A 26981-nucleotide genomic window follows, 5' to 3' on the forward strand; every position below is an offset into this window, starting at 1 on the left:
GTAGATAGAGATAAATATGGAAAAATAATCACTCTGTACTATAGAGAACAGAATTTTTTACTTTCTCTTAATTATGAAGGGTAAACTTTCTCAAGCATGCAAGAGTAACATGTTATGAGATTTATCTCTTTCTTTATCTCATAAGTGGCATATTTTATTGCAATAAATAGATCTATGTCATATATAAATTAACTCCAGAAAACTTGTCCATTATTCAGCATTTCTCAGTCTGGCCAAAGAGTGGCAGTGTTAAAAAAGTATTTGAGTAAGATTGTACAGGGCTGAACAAACAGGAATCCAGTATGGCTTCTGATTGGTGCAATCTCCTGCACCAATGAGCAAAGTAACTTCTGCTGGGGAAGCTCATTCAGTAAAATCTGATTTAACTGTGTTTTCTAAGTAGCTAAGGGATGGAGACTGTTCTGCAAGTACTCCTAGGGATATTGGGGTTCCAAGCAGCCTGTGAGTATGTGGTTAGTCTGGGAGAATTGTGAGATGATGACAGCATCCTGAGGGCAAGAGTCCAGTCATATTCTGTTCTGGGAATGCCCTTTTGAGAGCCAGATATGTGTTGAAAAAAAAATGACAATACTTTGTTTTAATGTGACAATTCTGCTGCCTAGGAGGCGTGGGAAGGGGGAGAGAAACATCATCCCTACCATGACCATGAAAATCTTATGAGGGTCTTCTGTATTTTCTTTACATTGTCTTTTTGAACAGGGGTCAGTAGCCAAGAACTGGAGCAGAGTTCTCAGTCCTCGATCGTCCAAGAGGGAAACAATCTCACCATAAACTGCACATCATCAAAGACGTTATATGGCTTATACTGGTACAAGCAAAAGTATGGTGAAAGTCTTATCTTCTTGATGATGCTACAGAAAGGTGGGGAAGAGAAAAGTCATGAAAAGATAACTGCCAAGTTGGATGAGAAAAAGCAGCAAAGTTCCCTGCATATCACAGCCTCCCAGCCCAGCCAAGCAGGCATCTACCTCTGTGGAGCAAACGCACAGTGATCTTCAGGCCTCTATCAGCTGTCTCCAAACCTGCAGCTGGGCCACATATGATCTTCTGACATGGGGCTCCTGAGATGTGGCTGGGACCTTTGCCAAGACATGAAGCCTCAGAACGTTGCAATTGTCTTATTGGAAAAATGGGGAGGAGAGTAGGAATGATACAAGGGGGAGCTGTATCACTAATCCCAAATTTAATTTGACTTTATTGTCTGGTAGTTATGTTACTTTTTAGTAGATAGAACATCAAATTAGAATGAGAATAGCATGAATTTCAGTGATTTATGCAAGAACTATGCACGAATATTATGTCCCTGTTGTGCCAAGGAACTTCTTTCCCCTTGCTGTTTACCCACCTTGCTAATAAAAAGAAATTGTGCATTGTTTGTCAGATTCTTTGTCACATATTAACATTGTACCAAGAGTATTAGAATATCCATACTGAGGAGTCATGGGCAATAGTTTTTTCTAAGTTTGTAGTACAGATATAGAAAAAGACAAATGTTTAGATAGACAAATAGGTGATAGATTATAGGTAGCTAGGTTATTAGATAGATGGTAGATAGATAGGTAGATAGATAGATAGATAGATAGATAGATAGATAATAGGTAGATTAGATAGATAGATAGAGTGAGCTAGAGAGAGGGGAATATATTAATAAATACCTAATGCAGTCTTAGACTGGCCTCCACTTCTCTTCTCATTCTGCTTTTATTTATATTCTATCCTCAGTATTCTTCTGGCCACTCCAAATTACCAGCTTAAAGAATTATTTCCCAGTTGTCTCAGTATGAAGTGGAGAAGATCTTACCTTCATCATCCACTCCACATCAGAATAGTGCTGGCCTAAAGTGGGTGTTTAGAAGTATTAAACTGATACTGAATAACTGATAAGATCATAGGTTAGAGAGAAATAATTCACATGTTTCTTAAAAGCTATGTGATGTTGACCAATAACTTTAACTTTCCAAGTCTCTATTTTCCCTCTGTAAAGTTGATACAATCATATTATTTTATTCATATGTTCTTATTAGGATGAAGTAAGGTTATAGATTACATATATTAAGTATCTGGTGTATTGCAAGCCCTCAATATTTGAAATAGTATTTCTACTATTAATCAAACAATGACAATTTCAAGTAAGTCAAACTTCTCAGATAAAAGTAGGGAAGTTGATCAACATGATATGGCTCCAACCTAACTAGGAGATGTTCTATTCTTTAAATTTAGAAAAGAAAGGAGGAATATAATGGTCTCCTGTCATCAGAAACTGCCTAGTGACCTGGTTTCAAAAGAAATTGCATGTAAAATGGGAATGAACATTTATGTTGGCCAAAGTCAGGGAAGATTTTTAAAAATCAAGTCGAATTAGATTATTTTCTGTTTTAAAGAAATGTTACCTATACCACCCACTGGGAGAAAAGTTTGCTAAAATAACCAGGAAAGACAGAAAAGAGAGAAGCCCGTGAAAGAAAATGTTTGGCAACGTGGTAAGAGGAAAAGCAGGCAGGAAAGAAGCACATAAATTTCTGATTTTCATGAAATGTTCCGAGTAAAGCGACACTTACCTATGTGTGTAAATATGCATATACATATACAAATCTCAAACTAAAGAGTGTACATGTTTGCATTTTAACCTAAAATCAAATTTTTCTAATTGGGAAATAATATAAAGATATTGTCTCCAATAGAATGTTAGGAATATTAAGGATTTAAAGTATAAAGATAAGTAGTCATAAGGATGTTTAAAGACTAACCTGCCATGTCCCACAAGACTGGTAAACCAATATTATCAGGAGAAAGAAACTGTTAAACTCACATCAGCATCTAAGGTCAGCCTAAGCAAATAGGTTATATGACATGCAACTTACCCTTCTCCTCTTTTTTTCTCCCCCATCAAAAGCCAATTTCCTATTCTGAGAAAATAATTCATCTTCTCCAGTGATTCTGTCTCAGAATGTCTAACAAACTGAACAAGGCTGAGCTCCAGACATTGGTTTTGATTCTGGGCAGCAGAAATTTCCCTATGGGAAAAGATATCAGCATGACTTTTCCTAGTGTGCAATGAGCAGTGACCAGCTCTGTCTACCTCCTTAGGGATAGCCCCTGATAGGAATGCTGGGATGGAGTAAGTGGAAAGAGTGAGTGATTAGAAGAAAGAAGGCAGGAACCAGGTTTTTTTCCTCCTGCCTTGAGTGCAAGGTTTAGTTCCTTTTCTAACAGCTCTTGGCAATTCCATTATAAATCAGGTGAAAGAATTAGTCTTGTTTTTGTTTACAGGGCCTAGCATGTCCCAGGAAGCCAGTAAATTCTAATCAGCAATATCTGGACAGTAAGGGAGATTGTGAACTTAGTTTTCTTACAGGACATAGGTATTATAATTATTATTGTGGTAAAAATGGCCTCCTAGCAGGAAGATAATTTGTTTGTGCACTTTGGGAATCACCCGAAAGTTTTCCACTGTAAAAACCAATGAAATAAGGAACCGATATTTTCTAGACCTTCAGTAAGCGGCTGAATCTATCAGGCTTATCTATTCACCATCATAGTGAGAATTCTTATAGATACCACAGTCAGAAAAAAAGGGGATGGATTAAAATAAGCAGAAAATTTTGCTATATTCTGTGCTAACTTTAACCCCACATAAATGCTGTCTTATAAGTAGATCTATTAAATAGGGCCATCCATAGCCACAGCCTTTCATATTTTAAGTAAATATCACAACATAAGATTTTCACCAGAAAACTTGTCTCCAAATTCTAGAGCCTTTTTTTACTCATGCCACTACCTTAGTAGGACTTTAGTGTGCCAGATATGAGCCTGCTAGATTTAAGTCAAATAATTATTTATTCTTATGCCCACTTCTCAACTATGTTGATCAAATTCATAAAACAAATCTTAGCCTTAAATTCCTTACTTCACTTCCTTGTCTTCACTTCCTCTGGGACCTAGTCTATTATGCTGCAGCCTTGACAACTTGCCAAGACAAAAAGCTGAGAGTTACAATAGTAGGAAGAAGAGCTACACAGAATAAACAGAATGAGAAAGTATAAAATATGATTAAATGGAGTTCCAGAAAGAGAAGAAAGGTGAGTGAGGCAGAAACAATATATGAAGAGATAATGGATGAACAGTTTTTAAAAAATGGATGAAAGACATCAATTCACAATTCAAAAAGACAAAAACATTCCTGGGCAATTTATATAAAAAGAAGTGTGGTGTGTGTGCATGCGTGCGTGCATGTGTGTGTGTCTGTGTGTTCAGAGTAAAACAGCAGAAAATCTTAAATCAAGAAGAAAATCTTAAAAATCAGAAGGGGAGGGGGAAAAAGGACTGTCTTCAAAGAAGTAAACTGACAGCTGACTTCTCAAAAATAACAATGGAAACCAACTGAGATTTGAATTACATTTTCAATGTTCAGAGAGAAAATAACTAACATTAAATTTTATATAAAGCAGAGCAATTCTTAAAATAAGAAATAAAAGCATTTAAGAGGAAATCTGCAGAATTTAACAGTATATTTTCTCTATAGGAAACTCCACAAGTAGATGGAAAGGATGAGGGCCTGGATTATACCGCACCTGCCACCTGTGTGGTTGTGCTCAAAGAACAGAACCTCTTTGGGACGGTTTCTAAATTTCAAAATAAAGATGATGTATTCTCATCTAGCCTCGCTATATTTTATTAATTGAAACACCACATGTGAAACAGAAGACTCTAATGCAAATGTAAAGAGATTCATTACTAAAACCTTAGGCCAAGCTTTGGATGTTCTTAAAAGGGCAATGGCGGGAATGAGAATGGGGAAAATGATCTATCCTCAGTGAGTTGTAGGACTTAGAGAAAGCCTCAAGGACTGCCATGTGTTTTATCATGTCCTGAGAAATAGGTTTACAAATATTAGCACCTCCTTACTGTGCTGGATAATTCTATTCTGATTCCTCCAGCAGTTTGTGAGACCCCCGATGTGTAGAGTGGGTATGTAGGGGAGAAACAAAGGGTTTTCCACTCTCAACAACCACAGGCCTCACCTGTTCTTGCTGCCTGCAAGCTGTAGCCACATCCAGTTGGCTCTCACCTCCCTAATAGCTTCAAAGAGAAGCAAATCATATTCAACAGTTTTTGCGGCAGAACTCACCCTGCAGACTTTTTAAAAAAACTTGTTTTATCTTACTGCCTTTGATAAAAGTTCTGAACCCAGGGCCAGCTGTAGCAGAATTTGGACATATGAAAAATCTGCCTTTAGTCTCTTGCCATTCCTTTATCATTGCCTCCCCCCTATTCTACTGCTCCTGCTTTTTTTACTCAACCCATAGTAGTACTCTGTGGCCTTTTAATACTCTGTGCCTGCCCAAAGCCTGATATTTCTAGTCACTGAATTGCTTTCCAGAATCTTCTCCTACACTATTGAGTAGATATATATCTCTCCAATCAATCTCTAAAATAAAGTAGTTTATAGCCTAACTTACATCTCAATGTAATGTTCTAGGTTAGGTCTCCCTGGACTGTTTGTATTTGAAAAAGAGTTGTAGAGGAGATTCCAAGAAAGTCTCCTCAAATGATATATTCTCAGTTACGGTGGCAGTAGGATAGAAAAGATGTTTTTGTCATAAAATATTTTTTCCCACACTTCTCAGCCATAGTGTAGGCTGCCAGTGTTTGGTCAGTTCCCATCAGCAGGGACGCAGGCAACATACTGTCAGCATTTTTTTTTTTTTTTTTTTTTTGAGATGGAGTCTCGCTCTGTTGCCAGGCTGGAGTGCAGTGGTGCAATCTCAGCTCACTGCAATCTCTGCCTCCTGGGTTCAAGCCATTCTCCTGCCTCAGCCTCCTGAGTAGCTGGGATTACAGACATGCGCCACCACACCCAGCTAATTTTTGTATTTTTGGTAGAGACAGGGTTTCACCATATTGGCCAGGATGGTCTTGATCTCTGTGTCAGCAGTTTTTAAAACATGTTTTTATTCCAATTATTTTAGAAAGACAACATGATTCAGAGGAAAAAATTAAAGATTTTATTGCTTGACAATACGTAGAATAATATTCTATTAACTATACCTTGTCTATGTTTAGATACACAAAGACTTACCATTGTTACAATTACCTACAGTATTCAGTACAATAACATCCTGTGCAGGTTTGTAGCCCAGGAGCAATAGGCTACACCACATAGCCTATCATGTAGCAGCCTATACCATCTAGACCAGTACGCTCTTAAGATGTTTGCACAATGGCAAAATTACCTAATGATGCATTTCTCAGAACCCCTGTAGTTGAGCAAGGCATGACTATATCAACAAAACTTCCACATGAAAGAATAGGCAGGGGAACTAGTTTGTCTAAGAAAACATATGAAAATTTAACTGTTTCAGAGGCAGCACAGTCAAAAAAGTAAAGGTTTGTAATCTTAGATATCACTCAAATACTAGTCCTCCTACTTCCAAACTGGATAACCTTGGGCATGTGACTGAATCTCTCTGAACTTAGATTCAACTGAAAAATGAATAACATCTATTTCCTAGAGTGGTAAAGAGTCCCACATACTATGGGACTTAGGATTACTTAGGATTGCTAAGGATTACTTTGGCTATTCAAGCCCTTTTTTGGTCCCATATTAATTTTAGAATCATTTTTTCAAATTCTGTAAAAATGAAGTTGGAAATATGTATGAGATAAACAATACACATTACCTGCCACATATTAACATAATATATATAACAAACATTATGTAAATGGCAAAGAGTACTAGGTACTCCCAGGACCTTTTATGATCCTCACAATATTTTTTTGAGGTAGGTATTATTATCCTCCTATTACTGATGAGTAAAGTGATTTTCAGAGAAGTTAAGTAACTTGTTCAAATTCATGCAATTAAGAAGTGTCAGAGACATGGTATTTTTTTGTGATAGAATTCTTTCCCTTTCCCTGCCTGTTGAAGGGTCTGCATTTAGGCATTTCTTTAAATTATTTTCAGTTTCTTTCCCTTCTTCCCCACAAAGAGCACTAAAGGTCATCGTTGTTGTGGGAAGACAGGGACCCCAAACGGAGGGACCAGCTGAAGCCGTGGCAGAGGAACATAAATTGTGAAGATTTCATGGACATTTATCACGTCTCTAATAATACTCTTATAATTTCTTACACCTGTCTTTACTTCAATCTCTGAACATAAATTGTGAAGATTTCATGGACATTTATCAGTTCCCAAATAAAACTCTTATAATTTCTCACGCCTGTCTTACTTTAATCTCTTAATCCTGTTGTCTTCATAAGCTGAGGATGTACATCACCTCAGGACCACTACTGTAAAAATTGATTGTAAAACATGTGTGTTTAAACAATGTGAAATCAGTGCACCTTGAAAAAGAACAGAATAACAGCGATTTTAGGGAACAAGGGAAGACAACCATAAGGTCTGACTGCCTGCGGGGTTGGGCAAAATAGAGCCATATTTTTCTTCTTGCAGACAGCCTATAAATGGACATGCAAGTAGGAGAGATATCGCTAAATTCTTTTCCTAGCAAGGAATACAATATTAAGACCCTAGGAAAATAATTGCATTCCTTGGGGGAGGTCTATAAACAGCCGCTCTGGGAGTGTCTGTCCTATGTGGTTGAACTAAGGACTGAGATACCCCCTGGTCTCCTGCAGTACCTTCAGACTTACTAGGATTGGGAAACCCCAGCCCTGGTAAATTTGAGGTCAGACTGGTTCTCTGCTCTTGAACCCTGTTTTCTGTTAAGATGTTTATCAAGACAATATGTGCACCGCTGAACATAGACCCTTATCAGGAGTTTCTGACTTTGCTCTGGTCCTGTTTCCTCAGAAGCATGTGATCTTTGCTCTGCCTTTTGCCCTTTGAAGCATGTGATCTTTGTGACCTACTCCCTGTTCATACACCCCCTCCCCTTTTAAAAACCCTAATAAAAACTTGCTGGTTTTGCGGCTCAGGTGGGCATCATGGACCTACAGATATGTGATGTCACCCCTGGTGGCCCAGCTGTAAAATTCCTCTCTTTGTACTCTTTCTCTTTATTTCTCAGACTGGCTGACACTTAGGGAAAATAGAAAGAACCTACATTGAAATATTGGGGGCGGGTTCCCCTGATACATGGTAATGTAGGATCATTTGAATCATGTTATGATCTTCCTAACATGAATGACTCCTGGCTTTTCCAGTTAACAGGTAGTGGTCCATTATGCTGTGGTTATATTTTCTGCATGTATGATGATATAAAGAAAGTAACTGGCCAGGCAAGGGGGCTCATGCCTGTAATCCTAGCACTTTTGGAGGCAGAGGCGGGTGGATCACCTGAGGTTGGGAGTTCGAGACCAGCCTGACCAACATGGAGAAATGTCATTTCTACTAAATATACAAAATTAGCCAGGTGTGGTGGTGCATGCCTGTAATCCCAGCTACTTGGGAGGCTGAGGCAGGAGAATCCCTTGAACCTGGGAGGCGGAGGTTGCGGTGAGCTGAGATCACACCATTGTACTCCAGCCTGGGCAACAAGAACAAAACACTGTCAAAAAAAAAAAAAAAAAGAAAAGAAAAGAAAAGAAAGAAAGTAACCAAAAGACTGTCACTTACTTGCCCCATGACCCCTGTTACATAGCCTTTGAACCCCAGTTTCTCATAGAAAAATGAAGAAAATAGTATCTCCCATCCTATTGCTTTTTACTGTATTAAATGTAAATGTATATGGTTCTTTAAATATTATGTATTATGTACATTTATTATAATAACTCTTATGTAAATGACACCTATCTGATAATATAGACAGCATATTATTCTATTGACTGCATATACAGTAAAAATACAGTATAGAAGATTTTAAAATAATCTGTCTATTTTTGTATCAGTGCCATGCTGTTTGGGTTACTATAGCCTTGTAGTATAGTTTGGAGTCAGGTAATGTGACACCTCCAGCTTTGTTCTTTTTGCTTAGGATTGCTTTGGCTATTTGGGCTTTTTTTGTCCCACATTAATTTTAGAATTGTTTATTTAAATTCTGTAAAAATGATGCTGGTAATTTGATAGGAATTGCATTGTATCTGTATATTGCTTTAGGTAGTAATTTTAATGATATTGATTTTTCCAATCCATGAGCATGAGTTGTTTTTTTTTATTTGTTGTATTAACTATGATTCCTTTCATCAGTGCTTTGTAGTTCTCCTTGTAGACATCTTTCATCTCGTGGGTTAAATGTAATTCTAAGTATTTTAATATTTGGGTGTGTAGATATCATACGTGGGATTGAGTTCTTGATTTCTTTCTTAGCTTGGTTGTTATTGATGTATAGAAATGCTACTAATTTTTGTATGTTGATTTTGCATACTGAAAGTTTACTGAAGTCATTTATCAAGTCTAGGCATCTTTCAGAAGACTCTTTAGGGTTTTCTAGGTATAAGATCATGTCATCAGTGAATAGAGATAATTTTATTTCCTCTTTTTAAATTTGGTTGCTTTTATTTCTTTCTCTTGCCTGATTGCTCTGCCTAGGACTTCTGGTACTATGTTGAATAGGAGTGGTGAGAGTGGGCATCCTTGTCTTGTTCCTGTTCTTAGAGGGAATGCTTTCAACTTTTCCTCATTTGGTATGATGTCATGGATGGCTCGTATTTGTCATAGATTTTTTTTTATTATTTTGAGTTATGTTTCTTTGATGCTTAGTTTGTTGAGAGTTTCTATCATAAAAGGATGTTGGATTTTACTGGATGCTTTTTCTGAATCTATTGAGATGATCACATAGTTTTTGTTTTTAATTCTGTTTTCATGGTGAATCACATTTATTGATTTGCATATTTTGAACATAGACCAATGGAACAAAATAAAGAACCCAGAAATAAAACCATATACCTACAATGAACTGATCTTTGACAAAGTCAACAAAAATACACAACGAGGAAAGGACATTTAATTCAATAAACAGTGCTGGGAAAACTGGATAGCCATATACAGAAGGACGAAACTGGATCCATATCTCTCACTATATTCAAAAATTAAGTCCAGATAAGATAAAGACTTACATGGAACATCTGAAACTACAAAAATCCTGGAAGAAAAACTCTTCTGGACATTGGCCTAGACAAAAAATTTATGACAAGATCTCAAAAGCAAATGTAACAGAAGCAAAAATAGACAAGCAGACTTAATTAAGCTAAATAGCTCTACACAGTAAAAGAAATAATCAACAGCATAAACAGACAATCTACAGGATGAGTGAACATGTTTTCAAACTATCAACCAACAAAGGACTAATATCCTGAATCTATAAAAAACTCAGACAACTCAACAAGAAAAAAACAAACAACCCCATTAAAAAATGGGCAAGGGACAGGAACAGACATTTCTCATAAGAAGACATACAAGCAACCAGCAAGCATATGAGAAAATGCTCAACATCACTAATCATCAGAGAAATGTAAATCAAAACCACAATGAAATACCATCCCACACCAGTAAAAATGGCTATTATTAAAAAGTCAAAACACAAACAGATGTTGGCAAGAATATAGAGAAAAGAGAATGCTTATGCACTCTTGATGGGAATGTAAATTAGTACAACATCTATGGAAAACAGTATGGAGATTTCTCAAAGGACTACAAATAAAACTACCATTTGACCCAGCACATCACTGCTACCCAAAGGACTACAAATAGAACTGCCATTCAACCCAGCAACATCACTACTACCCAAAGGAAACAAAATTGTTATATCAAAAAGACACCTGCTCTTGTGTATTTATCACAGCACTATCTACAATAGTAAAGTCATGAAATCAACCTAAGTGTCCATCAATGTATGACTGTATAAAGAAAATGCGGTATATATACACCGTGGACTACTACACAGCCATAAAAAAGAATAAAACCATGTCTTTTGCAGCAACATGGATGGAGCTGGAGGCCATTACCCTAAGTGGAATCATTCAGAAACAGAAAATAAAATACCTCATGGTCTCACTTATAACTGGGAGCTAAACAATGGGTAACACATGGGCATACAGAGGGAAAAAATAGACAGTGGAGATTCCAAAAGGGAGAATGATGGGAGGGTTGAAAAGTTACTTATTCAGTACAGTGTTCACCATTCAGGTAATAGGTACACTAGAAGCCCAGACCTCACCATTATGCAATATATCCATATAACAAACCGGCACAAGAACGCCCTGCATCTTAATAATAATAATAATAAAGATTAAAATTATATGCTTGCTTAGGACACTTACAATGAATGGGGCTTGCAGGACTGGAAGGTGCTCTGTGTAATTCAGCAAGTAAGGGTCAGTGAATGTAAAAGCCTAGGACAATATTACACACGCTATAGACTTTATAAACACTATATACTTAGGCTACAGTAAATTTATTTAACAATAATTTTATTTTCTCAAGAATAAATTCACCTTACCTTACTGTAGATTTTTTACTGTACAAACTTTTAATTTTTTTTTGTAGTAGCTTGAAACACAAACACATTGTACAGCTATACAAAAGGATTTTCTTTTTTATATCCTTATTCTATAAGCTTTTTTCTATTTCTAATTTTTTCTATTATTTAAACTTATGTACTAAAAACTAAGACACAAACACACATATTAGCCTAGGCCTACACAGAGTCAGGATCATCAATATCGATGTCTTCCACCTGCACATCTTGTCCCACTGGAAGGTCTTCAGGGGCAATAACAGGCATCAGCTGTCATCTCCTATGATCGTAATGTCTTTTTCTGGAGTACCTCCTGAAGGGCCTACCTGAGGCTGTTTTACAGTAAAGTTTTTTATAAGTAGAAGGAATATACTCTAAAATAACTATTAGAAGTATAGTATAGTAAATACACAAACAGGTATTACCGTTTATTATTATCATCAAGTACTATGAACTGCACATAATTGTATGTACTATACTTTTATATGATCAGCAGTATAGTAGGTTTGTTTACAATACAACAACACCACCACAAACATGCAAGTAATGCATTTGTGCTACAATTTTACAATGGCTATAATGTCACTAGGTGATAGCAATGTTTCAGCTCCATTATAATCTTATGGAAGCACTGTCATAAATTGATGGAAATATCATTATATGGTGCATGACTGTATAATAAAACCTGTTCCAATTTGGACCATTGGCCAGAGACACCAATAGACACAACGTAATCAAGATGTAGACCCCAATGTCAGCCTTCTAGACACAAATGAAACAACACTCAACTTAGCTCAAGAACACTTTCTAAAAGCAGGAGGCTCCAGTTCCCCAATCTGTGGGAACAAGGAGAACCACAGTAAGTGAAGAGGAAAATCGTTATCTCTGAGCTTGTCAGAAGAAAAATCTCATCAAGGAATGCTTTTGAGAACTTGAATTCTGGGGAAGCCCACTGGAGACCACAGCCACTACAGAAATATAGAGGCCACTGTTTCCTGACATGCGGTGAGGCCACATCTCCACTCACTTCCTGTCAGTAGGTGTCACTTGAACAAATTTTCTCATGTCCTGGCCAGTCACCTGGAGCCTGGAGGCATGTCTTACTTTGCATACACCTCTGCCAAAATGCGTATCAGACAATTATGTTATAAATTGAATGTCTTAGGTTTACGGAGTAGGTGTTATGGAATGAATATTTGTGTATCCTCCAAAGCGCACTCTCTCTTTCTCTCACACACACACACATACATACCCCAAGGAGAGGCCATGTGATATCTTGATTTTAAACTTCCAGCCTCCAGAACTGTGAGATAACAAATTTCTCTTTGTTAAGCCACCCAGTGAGTGGTATATTGTTATGGCAGCCCAAGTAGACTAATACACTAGGTTATTCTACTCCTGATCCAACTCACTGAGCTAGACCTTCTTTGGTCGCCACATCTCTCCCCAGGGACACTGTATGAAGCCTGGAGCTATGTCAATTTTTCTGTACTCAAAAGTAGTGCCCTACCTCCTATATTTACTTCTTGTTTGTCTTATTAGAGTTCCTGGTAGGTATCTTCCTTCTCTTTGAACTGTAAATAGAAATAATCCTTCTTTTTGAAGTAGGATTTTCTTTCTGAACAAGATCATTAGAATTATTTCCTACCATTGATCTTCTGGCATGGCAATTTCAATTAAAAAATCATTTGAATAATTATGTTAGAATACACAGCAACTATATTTCTTAGGTTAGTGTAGTTTGCAAACAAAAGATATATATGTTTTCCTAGTAACCGCAGCGTGGGTGTGTGTGTGTGTGTGTGTGTGTGTGTGTTTTAATTTCCCTACAAATCACTGCTAACAGCCAAGGAAAGTGAGGCTATATTCTTGAAGGCCTGGGAGATATAGTCCCCTGTATGTGTATGAAATTTGTTTGAAATCTCATGTACTATATTTAAAATTCATATGTTACTTTCTATTATGTAATATATTCTCATTTGTTTCAACATACAAAAAATACTTTAAATCGATTATTTAAATGTATGTCATATTCATCCCAGAGCTTAATGTTACCCTTCATACATTCATACACTACTACTTGGCTTATTCTTCTTGAGGAGAGAGAAATGTATTGCCAGTATTCTCAATAGGTACACTTTCAAGGCTGAGACAGCAGGGCTCATGAAGAACTGGAACAATATAAACCATTGCTGAGACTGCAACAGCAACCATGATGATCGCAAGGAGGCAACAGATCTAATGGTAATGGAAAAACACACCATTTAGGAATCGGTAAGCCCCTGCAGCTCCCTGTCATCTCTGTGCCTCCCACATGCCATTAAGAGAATACAGAAGGAATGCATTTTTTATGTGAATTAAGGCGTTTTGCTTTCTGTTTATTGTTTTTTTATTTTCCAAAAATACGTTTTTCAATAAAATCTTGCAATGATTAAAAAGAAAAAAAGCAACATAAGATTGTATTTTTATTTGATGGAGAGCAGCAATTCATTTTAGGTAACATGCCACCACATAATAGGAATAGAGAAGGTAAGAAAGGTAAATATATATACAGAAGTAAGTCATGGGCAAACCTAAACAACTAAGAAAAAAATTAGCAATGAAATTAAAAGGAGAAAAATGCCCAGGGAGACAGAAATAGATTTTCCTACTCTCCTAGGTCTAAAGAGCACAATGAGATACAAAACACAAACGCCAGTAAATGGCAGAAGCTATTTACATAAATCAGGGTTGAAGCTATGAGGCATAGCTTAGGCACTCAGTCCAGATCCTAGGCATCTGAAACTCCAAGTTGCAGAATGAATTTTAATCTTAAAAACCAAACTTCTTCAAAATTCCATTCGGTAAAAGTGAGGTTTGCTACTATTCAAAGTTTTATTTGCTTCTTAAAGAATAGCCAGAATGTTCCTACCACTGTGTTGATAAGCAAAGGTAACATTGCCTCTATCAGGGGCTTTTTCTCTTTTATTTAAGTCTCTGCCTTTTATGTTAAAGGATTCTTTTTAATGTCTAATGATCCTGGGATGCTCATTCATGCTTAGTAGAATACAAATCTGAGATTCAAGCAAAGAAAAATGGCTCCAGTTCCTGTTTTTAAATACTTCACTTCACTCTCGACTAAGCCTGATAGCCCAGAATGTCATGTTATTTATTCAATATCTTCAGAAAAAAATAGTCTTTTTTCCACAAAAGTGGTTGGAAAGAGTGGACACCTGACTATTCCAGATCAAATGAGAAATCTGAGAGTATAACTGCAATTTATTCAAATGTACTCTGTATTTTCTGTATAAAGTCTCCCACCCCTACCCGCTCTCTGATCTTCTGAGGTACCGGGTATCCTACTCACTAAGACTTTTGGTGCATCTGAATTTTTGTTGGCATTTGCCTCTGTGGGCCCTTAAAATTTGTCTTTCTGCAGTTTATTTAAGTCAGTTACCACTTGTTCATTCACCTGCATTTTCCAAAACATCTCACATGCTGTTATCCTTTGCCTGTTCTATGTGTCCTTTGGGGTTCATAATTTTTAAAAACATTTTTACTCTCATTTCACTAGGTACTCAGAAAGGAACAGAGAAGTATGTTTCCAATTCACCATACTCATCAGTCTAGCCTTCACTGATATTTCAGAGCAATTATAAGGTGCCCAGGGGCAGAGTTCCCATCTGTCTTGTTCATGTCTCTATATTTCTCTAATATATAGTGAATACTCATTAAGTGTGTTCATCAAGTGAAATGGAGAAATAGGAAGAAACTGAAAAAGTGGCATGAAAGGACAAAAATTTAGCATTTCACCATACGGGGGCAGTGCCTCTATTCATAGCTAACCTTCAAGGTTAGCTCAAAACCCTGGGAAAACATCTGGTAAGAGATCCGATTGGCTGATATCTGGAACAGAGATTTAAATTTCGTGGTAGTGTTTCTAGTGTCACTCTAAGCCCAAGGGAGTTTCTTGAAGCAAAAAAAAAAAAAAAAAAAAAAAAAACCATTCAGGAAATAATTCTTTGCTGATAAGGATGCTCCTTGAACGTTTATTAATAATCTTGTGGATGCAGCTGACATGTGAGTCTTGGGAGTTTCTGACTCTTCCGTAGCGAATTCTAAAGGGGAGGAAATTTTGTAAGGACAAGAGGTGAGGCTTTATCAGAGACTATGAAAAGAGGAAAACAGAAGGAAAAAAGCTAGAGAAGGAGGGAGGAAAGGAAAGACACAGATGCAGGGCTGGGAAGTTTGGGGATATAGTGTCCAACACAGCTCTGAAAAAGGTGATCTAAAGATAACCTTAACCACCTTCTTTTCTCTTTCTAAACAGGGGTCAGTGGTCAACAGCTGAATCAGAGTCCTCAGTCTATGTCTATCCAGGAAGGAGAGGATGTCTCCATGAACTGCACTTCTTCAAGCTTATTTAACACCTTGCTATGGTACAAGCAGGACCCTGGGGAAGGTCCTGTCCTCTTGATAGCCTTATATAAGGCTGGTGAATTGACCCCAAATGGCAGACTGACTGCTCAGTTTGGTATAACCAGAAAGGACAGCTTCCTGAATATCTCAGCGTCCATACCTAGTGATGTAGGCACCTACTTCTGTGCCGGGCAACACAGTGCTCCCCAAGCACCTGCAGCCTGTACTCAAACTTGCAGCTGGAACTCCAGTCTCTTTGCTGCTTTCAGCTCTTAGTCCTCTTGGCATGAAATGTGATTATGCACGCCACCTTTGCCCCTGTCATTCCATTACTACAAACTCTCCTTTATCCAAGGATTTGTCTTCCAAAGATTGTGCTCTTTGCTTGATGAACTTGCCCCTCTCAATTCATTTTTAATGTATGTAATAGATTTTCTTAGTTATTTCTGCCACGATATGAGGAGAATTGATCAATACACAATTACAGTAGAAGATTTTAATAAGTATCTCTTTTAAAATGGATGCTATCAATAAAGTAAAAATAAGAGTCCAGAAATAAATCCATAAATCTATGGCCAATTTATTCCAACAAGACCATTCCATGGGAAAAGAATAGTCTTTTCAACAAGTGGTGCTGGGACCACTGGATAGCCACAGTTGGATCTCTACTTCACACATGTACAAAAGTTAACTCAAATGGATTGAAGACCTAAATGTAAGATCTAGAAGTACAAACGCTTAGATGAAAACATAGTTGTAAATCTTGGTGACCTTGCACTTTGCAACAATCTCTTATATACAACACCAAAAAAAGCAACCAAAGGAAAAATAGATAAATTGGGCATTATCAAAATTAAAATCTTTGTGCATCAAAATTCACAAAATTGTCCACAAAGGAAAATGAAAAGATAACCCACATAATAGAAGCATATATTTGCAAGTCATATATATCTGATAAGGATCTAATATCAAGAATATATTTTTTAAACTCTTACAACTTAACAATAAGACAAATGCCAATTTTAAAACGGTCAAATGATTTAAACCATCATTGCTCCAAAGAAGACACACAGATGGCCAAAAAGCATGAAAAAAAAGAGGCTCAACATTATTATTCATTGGGAAAATGCAAATTAAACCACAATGAGCTGCCACATCACACCCACTAGGATGTTCATAAGTTTTTAAAAAGGAAGAAGAAGAGAAATGGAAAATTCTAAGTGTTGGTAAGGATGTGGGGAAATTGGAATCCTCATCCACTGCTGGTAGGAATGTAAAATAGTACAGACACATTAGAAAATAGTTTGACAGTTTCTCAAATGACTAAACACAGAGTTACCATTTGACCCAGCAATAACAGTCCTAGATATCTACTTAAGAGGTCGAACATGTGATTTATTTCATTGGCCAGAAACACATCATATGGCCAGTACTAATTGCAAGGGAAGTTGAGAAAGGGAGCATTTAATTTGTCTAGCCTCTAAAAAAGAGATGAGCATGAAAGATGTCGATTGCTGATAAGTGTTGGTTTAACTATCCAAAAACATCTGCCACATCATACTAGGTCCTCATTCCGCAGAAGAGACTCTAATGATACATCTTGATATTCTTATTACTGTTATTACCCTAACAGCATGTGCCCAAGGAAGCCGAAGTCTGTTAAGAGCTCTACAGAGCTCTTCAAATGTAGTATTGTTTTTGCTCCAAAAAATATACTGTAGGTTTTCTTCCTTGCAAGTGTCCCGTGGGAAATCAATATCTCTCAAGAGGCATCAGCTGATGTTTCAGAGGAAAGATGGTCCACTGCCCCTGACACTGATAAGGGCAGTTCCAGGCAGTTCTTAAAGCTGGTCGCTTTAATGTCTCACAGAGATCATCATGTTCTTAAACGTCAATATGGAATTCACTTCCGTCTCCCTGAGAAGCAGTCCCCTGAAGACCCAGCACAATATTTCCATGGGTCCCACATGCCCATATGACATAACCGTCGAAATCCTAGGAATGTTTTAATTGAGGTAATACTTTTACAGCTATTTATAGGATCTCTAGCACAATTCTTTTCTCAGGAACTTAAAAAATGGGTATTAGCTAACCACGGATAACCATGTTTTCTTCTCCCTTCCCCATTCCCATTCAGCTGTGTGTAGGCAAATCTACCATCCCAACTTTCTCAATGTTGAAGCTATGATTTATTTTACAGCAGGCTTTCTATTTTATTTTATTTTAACTTTTATTTTAGGTTCAGGAGTACATATGCAAGTTTGTTATGTAGGTAACCTGCATGCCACGGGGGTTTGGTGTATGGATTATTTCATCATCCAGGTAATAAACATAGTACCTGATACGTTTTTCAATACTCAACTTCCTCCCACCTTTCATCCTCAAGAAAGCCTGGGTGTCTGTTTTTCCCTTCTTCGTGTCCGTGTGTACCCAATGTTTAGCTCCCACATAGAAGTGAGAACATGTGATATTTGGTTTTCTTTCCCATGTTAATTTGTTTAGAATAATGGCCTTCAGCTCCATCCATGTTGCTGCAAAGGACGTGATCTCATTCTTTCTTATGACTGTGTAGCATTCCATGGTGTATATGTATCACATTTTCTTTATCCAGTCTACTATTGTTGGGCATTTAGGTTGACTCCATGTCTTCGTTAGTGTGAATAGTGCTGCGATGAACATAGGTGTGCATGTGTCTTTATGGTAGAAAAATTTATATTCCTTTAGGTATATACACAATAATGAGATTGCTGGGTCAAATAATAATTCTATAGAAGGCTTTTTAAAGTGTAGGCTAGTATTGAAGGTAAAGATTGCCTTATTCATTTCTGTATGCTCCTCTGTTCCTGGCACAAAGAAGACAGTCAATTAAAAATGTTTACATGAGAGGCCGAGTGCAGTGGCTCACACCTGTAATCCCAGCACTTTGGGAGGCCAAGGCGGGCAGATCATAAGGTCAGGAGTTCAAGATCATCCTGGCCAACATGGTGAAATCCCGTTTCTACTAAAAATACAAAAAAAAAAATTAGCTGGGCGTGCTGATGCGCATCTATAGTCCCAGCTACTTGGGAGACTGAGGCAGGAGAATCACTTGAATCCAGGAGGCAGAGGTTGCAGTGAGCTGAGATCACACCACTGCACTCCAGCTTGGTGACAGAGCAAGACTCTGTCTCAAAAAAAAAAAAAAAAAAGTTACATGAATTAAGGGGCAAGATGCTAATTAATTCTCACATCTGTGCCTCTGTGCCACCCAGAAATGCAGAAGGAAGCTTATAAACAAAAAACAGTGGGTTAAATTATCTGACCTTCATGGGGACAGTACAAACTATATCCATAAGCAGTAATAGAACATGGCATTATTTACTTTATTGTGGTGTTGTCACATCATCAGTCTCTTACTTCATGTTTCTGGGTTTTGTTTCTTGCTTAAGATCTAGAGAATTAGGCCACTTTATCATTGTCACAAAAAAGTAGTCTTGGAAACCAAGCGATCCATCACTTCATCTCAACTGGGCAATTCAGCTTTTCTGGAATGCAAATATGTTTGTCTTCACCTTGAGATTTGAACTTTCTAATTAGTAATTCTTTTTCTTAGTGATCATAAAGATCAAGCAAGAAATTACTAGTCTTCCTAGACTTGAACACTACCTACATAGATTACATGTATTTTACTAAAACTAGACATTCCTAGACGATGACAAGAAAACTATGTAATAACATTTATGGAATGGAATGCAACCAAAGCTATACTCCAAGTATACTAGCAAAGGCCAAACTATTCTAACAAATATATGCCAAACATTCAGAGGCTTAATGAACAAAGTTTGTCTTTCTTGTGAAAATCTGGAGCAGATATTCCAGGTCAGCAGATGAGTCTGCCTTACATGATCTTTGAGGAACTGAGGTTATTCTCATTTGGGGACTCTGCTATTTCTCAGAGACTTACCATCATATGCAGGGTCATGGCCTGGCTATGCCAGGTTTCAGTTAGCAAGGAGATGAACGAGTGAGTATGGAGCATGCATGACCACTCCCTTAAGAATCCTGGACAAGAAATAATAGAATTACTGACTCCTAGGATTATGGACAGCTTTGGGTAGCCTGTCCTTCAATAGTAAGACAATTTTAGAAGTATCTACCATCATTCATAAAACATGTGGACACTGCTTTTCAGCTATTCTGCACCAGCTCACAAGATGGCGGTGTTCTATTTTGAATGACTTCCATGGGTGATTAAGTGGGAGGGATCTGAATTTAAATAGAACCAAATGACACATTTTTTAATGGTTGACTGAATCACCAAATTGCTATTTCCCTTTTTCTGAGTGTGCGTCTGTGTCTGTGTGTATGTATGTGTGTGTGCATGCGCACGCACACAGGCAGACGCTAGCGGTACAGTGTGATGGTTCAAAAAGAAAAGGAAATGCTTAAAGTAGTGAATCACATTTTGCCCAGGAAAACACACTTGATAACTGCAGGATGATGAAGTGTCCACAGGCTTTACTAGCGATCCTTTGGCTTCTACTGAGCTGTAAGTAGGGTTACTACAAAGGGTCGGGGGCAACCAGGAAACCTGAGGACTGATCCTCAGAACACTAAGAGGGTAAAGTAGACTTCATTCTGACTTATTGTCTGGGAGCCCTGTGGTTCCAACGGTGAATAATTATCACATTTTTCTACACAGGGGTGAGCAGTGAAGACAAGGTGGTACAAAGCCCTCTATCTCTGGTTGTCCACGAGGGAGACACTGTAACTCTCAGCTGCAGTTATGAAGTGGCTAACTTTCGAAGCCTACTATGGTACAAGCAGGAAAAGAAAGCTCCCACATTTCTATTTATGCTAACTTCAAGTGGAATTGAAAAGAAGTCAGGAAGACTAAGTAGCATATTAGATAAGAAAGAACTTTTCAGCATCCTGAACATCACAGCCACCCAGACCAGAGACTCAGCCATCTACCTTTGTGCTGTGGAGGCACAGTGCTCCCTAGTCACCTGCAGCCTGTACTCAAATTCTACAGCTGAGGCTCTGCAACTGTAAGATGGGGAACTTGCTATATTGAGCAAGCCCTCAAAAATAAACTATACGGAAAAGCAGTTATTGGTCAAAATCCTTGTGCCCATGTTGACAATTACTTTTGCAGTTTACTGAGTCCTAACTCAGAGTCATATCACTGCATTCACTACCTTCTCTGTGAGTTTTCTATGGGATTCGGCATAGCTAATATTTCTAGAGGGTCACTCAGAATACTAACTCCATTGCCACACCATTATGCTCTGTGGTAGAAAGCAAGCCCTTTTATCAGGATTGTACAGGCAACTGATATGTGCACTACACATTAGGGAATCTGCCTAACAGCTATGGATGTTTTAGCTTCTTTCTCAGGACAGACACATTTATAGGTAAAGTTCTGCCTATAACATTTTTTTCTGGACCTACTAGTAAAGAACAAAGGGTAGGAACAAGCAGGTATGATTACCTGATTAAAACAAAAGGTTTTCATTCTCAATTGCATTATTCTTACTTACTATCTTCATTTTAGGATTGTTGCCTATCCTAGGTACTTCACTAAAGTGGTGATAGAATTTTTCAAGCTATTACACATTAATTTGTATGCTTAGAACCTTAAGCAGCCTACTAAAAGAAAGGAGTTAGCTGAAGTAAGTTATGTGTAGCTAACATAAACTTAGCCTCCTTATGTTGTAATACACTCTTTCAATGAATTATGTAATCATATATATGGTATTTACAAAGAGCTTGCAATGGAAGCTACCGTTTATTGAAAGCAAGTATTATGTACCTTGTATTTTGCAAATATCATCTCATTGAATTCTCAAAATCACTCTGATAAATCATCAATATTACTTTCTGTTAACATATTAGGAAATGAAGACTCAGAAAGATTAAGCCCCCTTCCCCACCTCCTACTCCAAACAAATAACTATAACAGAATCTGAAATCAGGTCTATCTGACTCCAAACTATACTTTGTCTATTACATGCCCCAATGTTAAACATCACTGAGGAAAAAATTTACCCACAGTGTGACCACAATTATGTATAAAAAATGTACACAAAATAGGAAAATAATATGTGTTTAACATGTAAATAAAATAACATTTACAATAATATGTGAATAAAATAACTCCAGAAGTTTCCAACAGTATTAGTTATCTTTGAATACTGGACTTAATACTGTTCATTGTTTTACTCCTTTATAATATTCTTTATTTTTCAAATTATCTACTATGAACTCAATACTATTATTATTTCAGAAAGAAAAATATACATTTTAAAATACCAAAATCCAAGTAGGCTGAACTGCATTATATGATTATTATCTGACACTCACAGTAGCTTAATTACAGTGAGGAATAGACATGACTATACATAGCCAAACGATACAGCATTAAAACAAGATTTTTGATTGCTAGCTCTTCAAATCACCGTAGACTAGTGCTCTCTTCAATTGGGAATGTTTTAAAATTACAAGAAGACCTATTTCTACTGACAATTTGTTTGAATAACTGTCCTATGAGTAGAATGCTTCAATATCCCATCTCTGTGTAGGAGAGGACAGGCAGTAAAGGCCACCTGTGCTTGTGAGTTCATTAGACAATTCATTGCAAATTGAGCATGGTTTAGGTTTCACTGTCTGGGAAATGGGGAGGTAGCCTGAGAAAAGGGCAGGTAAACATTCAAAGAGGAGGGGAAGAAACGGTATAAAAATTAATAGAATGCATCCTGCCATTTTTAGCCTGCACAGACTTCTGTCCATTTTCCTTTCTCCTCCTTTCTATCTACATCAAAACCCAGAAATCACACAGTGGATATAAGAGGAAACTCTGACAGTCATTTATTTAAGACTAAAAAATAGAGTGGGAAACCCTATGTAAGATGCCCGGTGTGTCTGGCTCTGCGATTTGAAGAGTTTATGATTTAGAAGCCAGAGATTTAGCTGTCTTTGAGGGGAATGTGCGGATGGAAGGGGGAAAGTTTCTTTTTTCACTCTTTATTGTTTCCTATCCTAATGAGAACCAAACAATTTACATCTCAAAAGATCAACCTTTCACCAAAATAACATGTATTCTAATTCTAAGACTAAATATGCATTTGTTATAAAAGAAAAAACAAATTTAAAAAAATCTATAAACTCAACCTACAGACATTACCACTATTAACTATTTAGCATTTTGCTTTCCATTTCACCTGTATCAATGAACATGAAAAAATAAGTCTGTAGAGATGTGGGGAATTCAACTCATTTCAAACAAAAAGTGTTTCTCAAAGTCACTGCAAAAATAGGTGTTTCTGTTCCTTAAAAAAAATCTACATGGTTAAGATCCTCCCACTTTTGACCTGTGAGTTGTGATAAAAAGCTTCCAGAAAACTCATCTCAGTGACTTGATTATGAAATGCTACCAGTTTGAAGCAGTCACTGAATAACATAAGGTCATAAATCAGGAATCCAGAAGAAACAATGAATAGCAATTTTATCTTCACTTCACTTCTAGCACTGGCTTTCCAAGGTAACAGCCCTATCCTGTACCCAGAGTGGCCCTTCTGGAGAAGGTGGCTGGTTTGACCTATGACTGATGAGTGTTTCACATTGCAGGGTCTGGGAGAGCAGACTGGATCAAGCCCCAGGAGACAGAAGTATCTGGAACAGAAGGGAAGACTGTGAACCTACTTTGTAACTATGGTACATCATCGGGGAGCTATCTTGATCTCTACTGGTTTCGACAGTATCCGAGCCAGGCACCAGAATACATTCTCTACAGAGGGTGGGGATATTCTGGAAAAGGAGATGCCAATTTTGCCATAGGAAAGTTTTATTCAAAGAGTACAGCGAATGCGATAAATTTGTACATCAGAAATCTGGTTCCTGCAGACACTGCCTTATATTACTGTGTGTTGAGACGCACAAAAAGAACACTTCCTAGGGGTGTCATACAAAAACGCAGTGCACAGGAGGAAGTAGAGCATTTGTTGTAATAACCACATTGATTTTTTTTTTTTTTTTTTTTTGCAAAGACATCATTGTAAGTGGAAGACACTGGATCAGGAGAATTCTGCTTTAATAATAGCTATATATAGTAACTTGTAGGCAAATAGTTTGAGCTTTTAGAGTTTCCATTTCCTGAAATTAGATAGCAATTCTAATTTGTAAGCTTTTATGAGACATGGTTTTAGGTTTTAACACTTGGATTAAGTGCCTAGCATGTCCTACACGCTCAGCAAATGGTAGCTATCTTTTCTTGCTCTCCCTCTCTTTCTCTCTAACTACTTTGACCTCAAAGGACCCTTCTCTCACTATCTGAGAATCTTCTATATACTCCTACTGGTAAAATAACAATAATAATAATAATAACCCTAAAAACATACATGCAAGACCTAGATAGAGAAGGCTTCTTTGCCCAGGGATCATTGGTCATTGTGCCAGGCTTTTAAAAGGGTGTGCTCAGCAAATCCAACAATTAGAGGACAAAAAGACCCCAAGACACTAGCTCCTGAGTTCATAGACCAGGGCAGTTGGGCATTTATCATGATCTGAACAAGAACAGGAGAGAGTTCCTCACAAGACTAAAGAGAAGAGAAGACATTTAGCATTAGGTGGGTGGTGGGAGAGAAGAGAGAAATTCTTCGGAAGACTACAGCCATGCTCTGGTGTCAGATCTGACCTCCCTAGATGGAGAAGAGAGGCCAAGTGAGCCAGTGGGTCCTCAGCCCACCTGGTAGAGGAGGAGGGCACCTGCCACTTCCTGTACTGGTTCAAGCCACACTCCTAACAGAATCCTATCATTTAATCTGGATCTGAGCAAAGCCTAGCATCTTTGTTTGGACTGGTGATAGATGAAAGGTAAAAGAGGAAGGAAGATTTAATTTAGAGCCTTATTCAATAGTCTGCAGAAGCACTAGCACCTTACTGCTTGCAGGCCAGAAACCTCAAGGTCTAGCAGTTCACAGTGAAGCCTGCACCATACTGTCTGCTGAGTAACTGCCCCAGTCACTAGGAGGGCTTGGAAATCACAGCAAATGAGACCTTAAACAATATGTATTAGGCCATTCTTGCACTGTTATAAAGAAATACCTGAGACTGTAATTTATAAAGAAAAGAGGTTTAATTGGCTCATGGTTCTGCAGGCTTTACAGAAAGCATGGTGCTGGCATCTGGTTGGCTTCTCAGAAGGCCCCAGGAAGCTTATAATCATGGTGGAAGGCAAAGGGGGAGCAGGCATGTCACATGGCCAGAGCAGGAGCAAATGAGAGAGAGTGAGGGGAAAGATGCAACACACTTTATTTAAACCAGATCTTGTGAGAACTCACTCACTAAAGCAAAGACAGCACCAAGCCATAAGGGATCCCACTTCCATGATACAAACACCTACCCCCAGGCCCCACCTCTAGCACTGAGGAATACAATTCAACATGATTTGGGTGGGGACAAATATCCAAACTATATCATTCCACTCTTGATCCCTCCTAAGTCTCATCTCTTTCAAACATTGCAAAACACAATCATACCTTCCCAATAGTCCTCCAATGTCTTAGCAAATTCCAGAATTAACTCAAAAGTCCCAAGTCTTATCTGAGACAAGTCAAGCCTTTTCCACATATGAGTCAGTCTGTAAAGTCAAAAACAAGTTATTTACTCCCAAGATACAATGTGAGTATACACATTGGGTGAACATTCCCATTTCAAAAGGGAGAAATTGGCCAAAAGAAGGGGCTACAGGTCCCATACATGTTTGAAACCCAGCAAGGCAGCCATTAAATCTTAAAGCTCCAAAATAATCTCCTTTGACTCCATGTCTCACATCCAGGACACACTGGTTCAAGAGGTGGGCTCCCAAGGCCTTGGGCAACTCCACCTCTGTGGCTTTGCAGGGTGCCACCCCCACAGCTTCTCTCATAGGTTGTTAAGTGTCTGGCTTTTCCAGACACAGGGTGCAAGCTGCCAGTGGATGTACTATTCTGGGATCTAGAAGATGGTGACCCCTTTCCCACAGCTCTACTAGGCAGTGCTTCAGTGAGGATTCTGTGTGGGGCCTCTAACTCCTATTTCCCCTCCACACTGCCCTAGTAGAGGTTATTTGTGGGGGCTCTGCACCTGCAGCAGTCTTCTGCCTTGGCACCCAGGCTTTCTCATACATCCTTTGAATCTAGTTGGAGGCTGCCAAGCCTCTTTCACTCTTGCATTGTGTGTGCCTGCAGGCTTAACACCACATGGAAGCTGCCCAGAGTTATGGCTTGCACCCTCCAAAGTGGCAGCCTGAGATGTACCTGGGCCCCTTTGAGTCATAGCCAGAGTGGCCAGGATGTGGGGAGCAGTGTCTTGAGGCTGTGCAGGGCAGCAGAGTCCTGGACCTGGCCCCTGAAACCATTCTCTCCTCCTAGGCCTCAAGGCCTGTGATGGGAGGGGCTGCTGCAAACATCTCTGAAATGCCTTTGAAGCCTTTTCCCCATTGTCTTGGCTATTAGCATCTGGCTCTCTTAGTTATGCAAATATCTCTGGCAAGCAGTTGCTTTGAGGCTTGCTTGAATTCCTTTCCTGAAAAATCTTTTTCTTTCTCTGCAACATGGCTAGGCTACAAATTTTCCAAACTTTTACACTCTGCTTTTTAAAATATAAGTTCTAGCTTTAAGTCATTTCTTTGCTACTGCATCTGAGCACAGGTTATTAGAAGCAGCCAGGTCACCTCTTGAATGCTTCACTGCTTAGAAATTGCTTCCACCAGATACCCTAAATTATCACTCTGAAGTTCAAACTTCCACAAATCCTTAGGGCAGGGGCACAATGCAGCCAAGTTTGTTGCTAAGGAATAGCATGGGTGACATTCACTCCAATTGCCAATAAGTTCTTCATTTCCATCTGAAATTTCATCAGCCTGGCCTTCATTGCCCATATCACTATCAGCATTTTTGTCACAATCATTTAACCAGTCTCTAAGAGGTTCCAAATTTTCGCTCATCTTCCTGTCTTCTGAGCCCTCCAAATTTTTCAAACTTCTGCCTGTTACCTGGTTCCAAAGCTGCTTCCACATTTTCAGGTATCTTTATAGTAATGCCCCACTTCTCAGTACCAATTTGCTTTATTAGGCCTTTCATGCACCACTTTTTCAGGTATAAAAAAATACCTGAAACTGGGTAA

At 38.2% G+C, this 26981-nt stretch overlaps 2 gene segments (V, D, J or C); both read left to right on the forward strand.

Annotated features, from left to right (window-relative positions):
* Positions 1-26981, forward strand: part of LOC100439230 (T cell receptor alpha chain constant-like) — a 361622-nt gene that overhangs the window by 4507 nt on the left and 330134 nt on the right.
* Positions 20228-22010, forward strand: LOC103892322 (T cell receptor alpha variable 36/delta variable 7-like). The segment is given in 2 exon segments: positions 20228-20364; positions 20518-22010. Coding segments are annotated over 2 exon segments (405 nt in total).

The sequence above is a fragment of the Pongo abelii genome, chromosome 15, assembly GCF_028885655.2.
Source record: "Pongo abelii isolate AG06213 chromosome 15, NHGRI_mPonAbe1-v2.0_pri, whole genome shotgun sequence".
Classification (NCBI taxonomy): Eukaryota; Metazoa; Chordata; class Mammalia; order Primates; family Hominidae; genus Pongo; species Pongo abelii.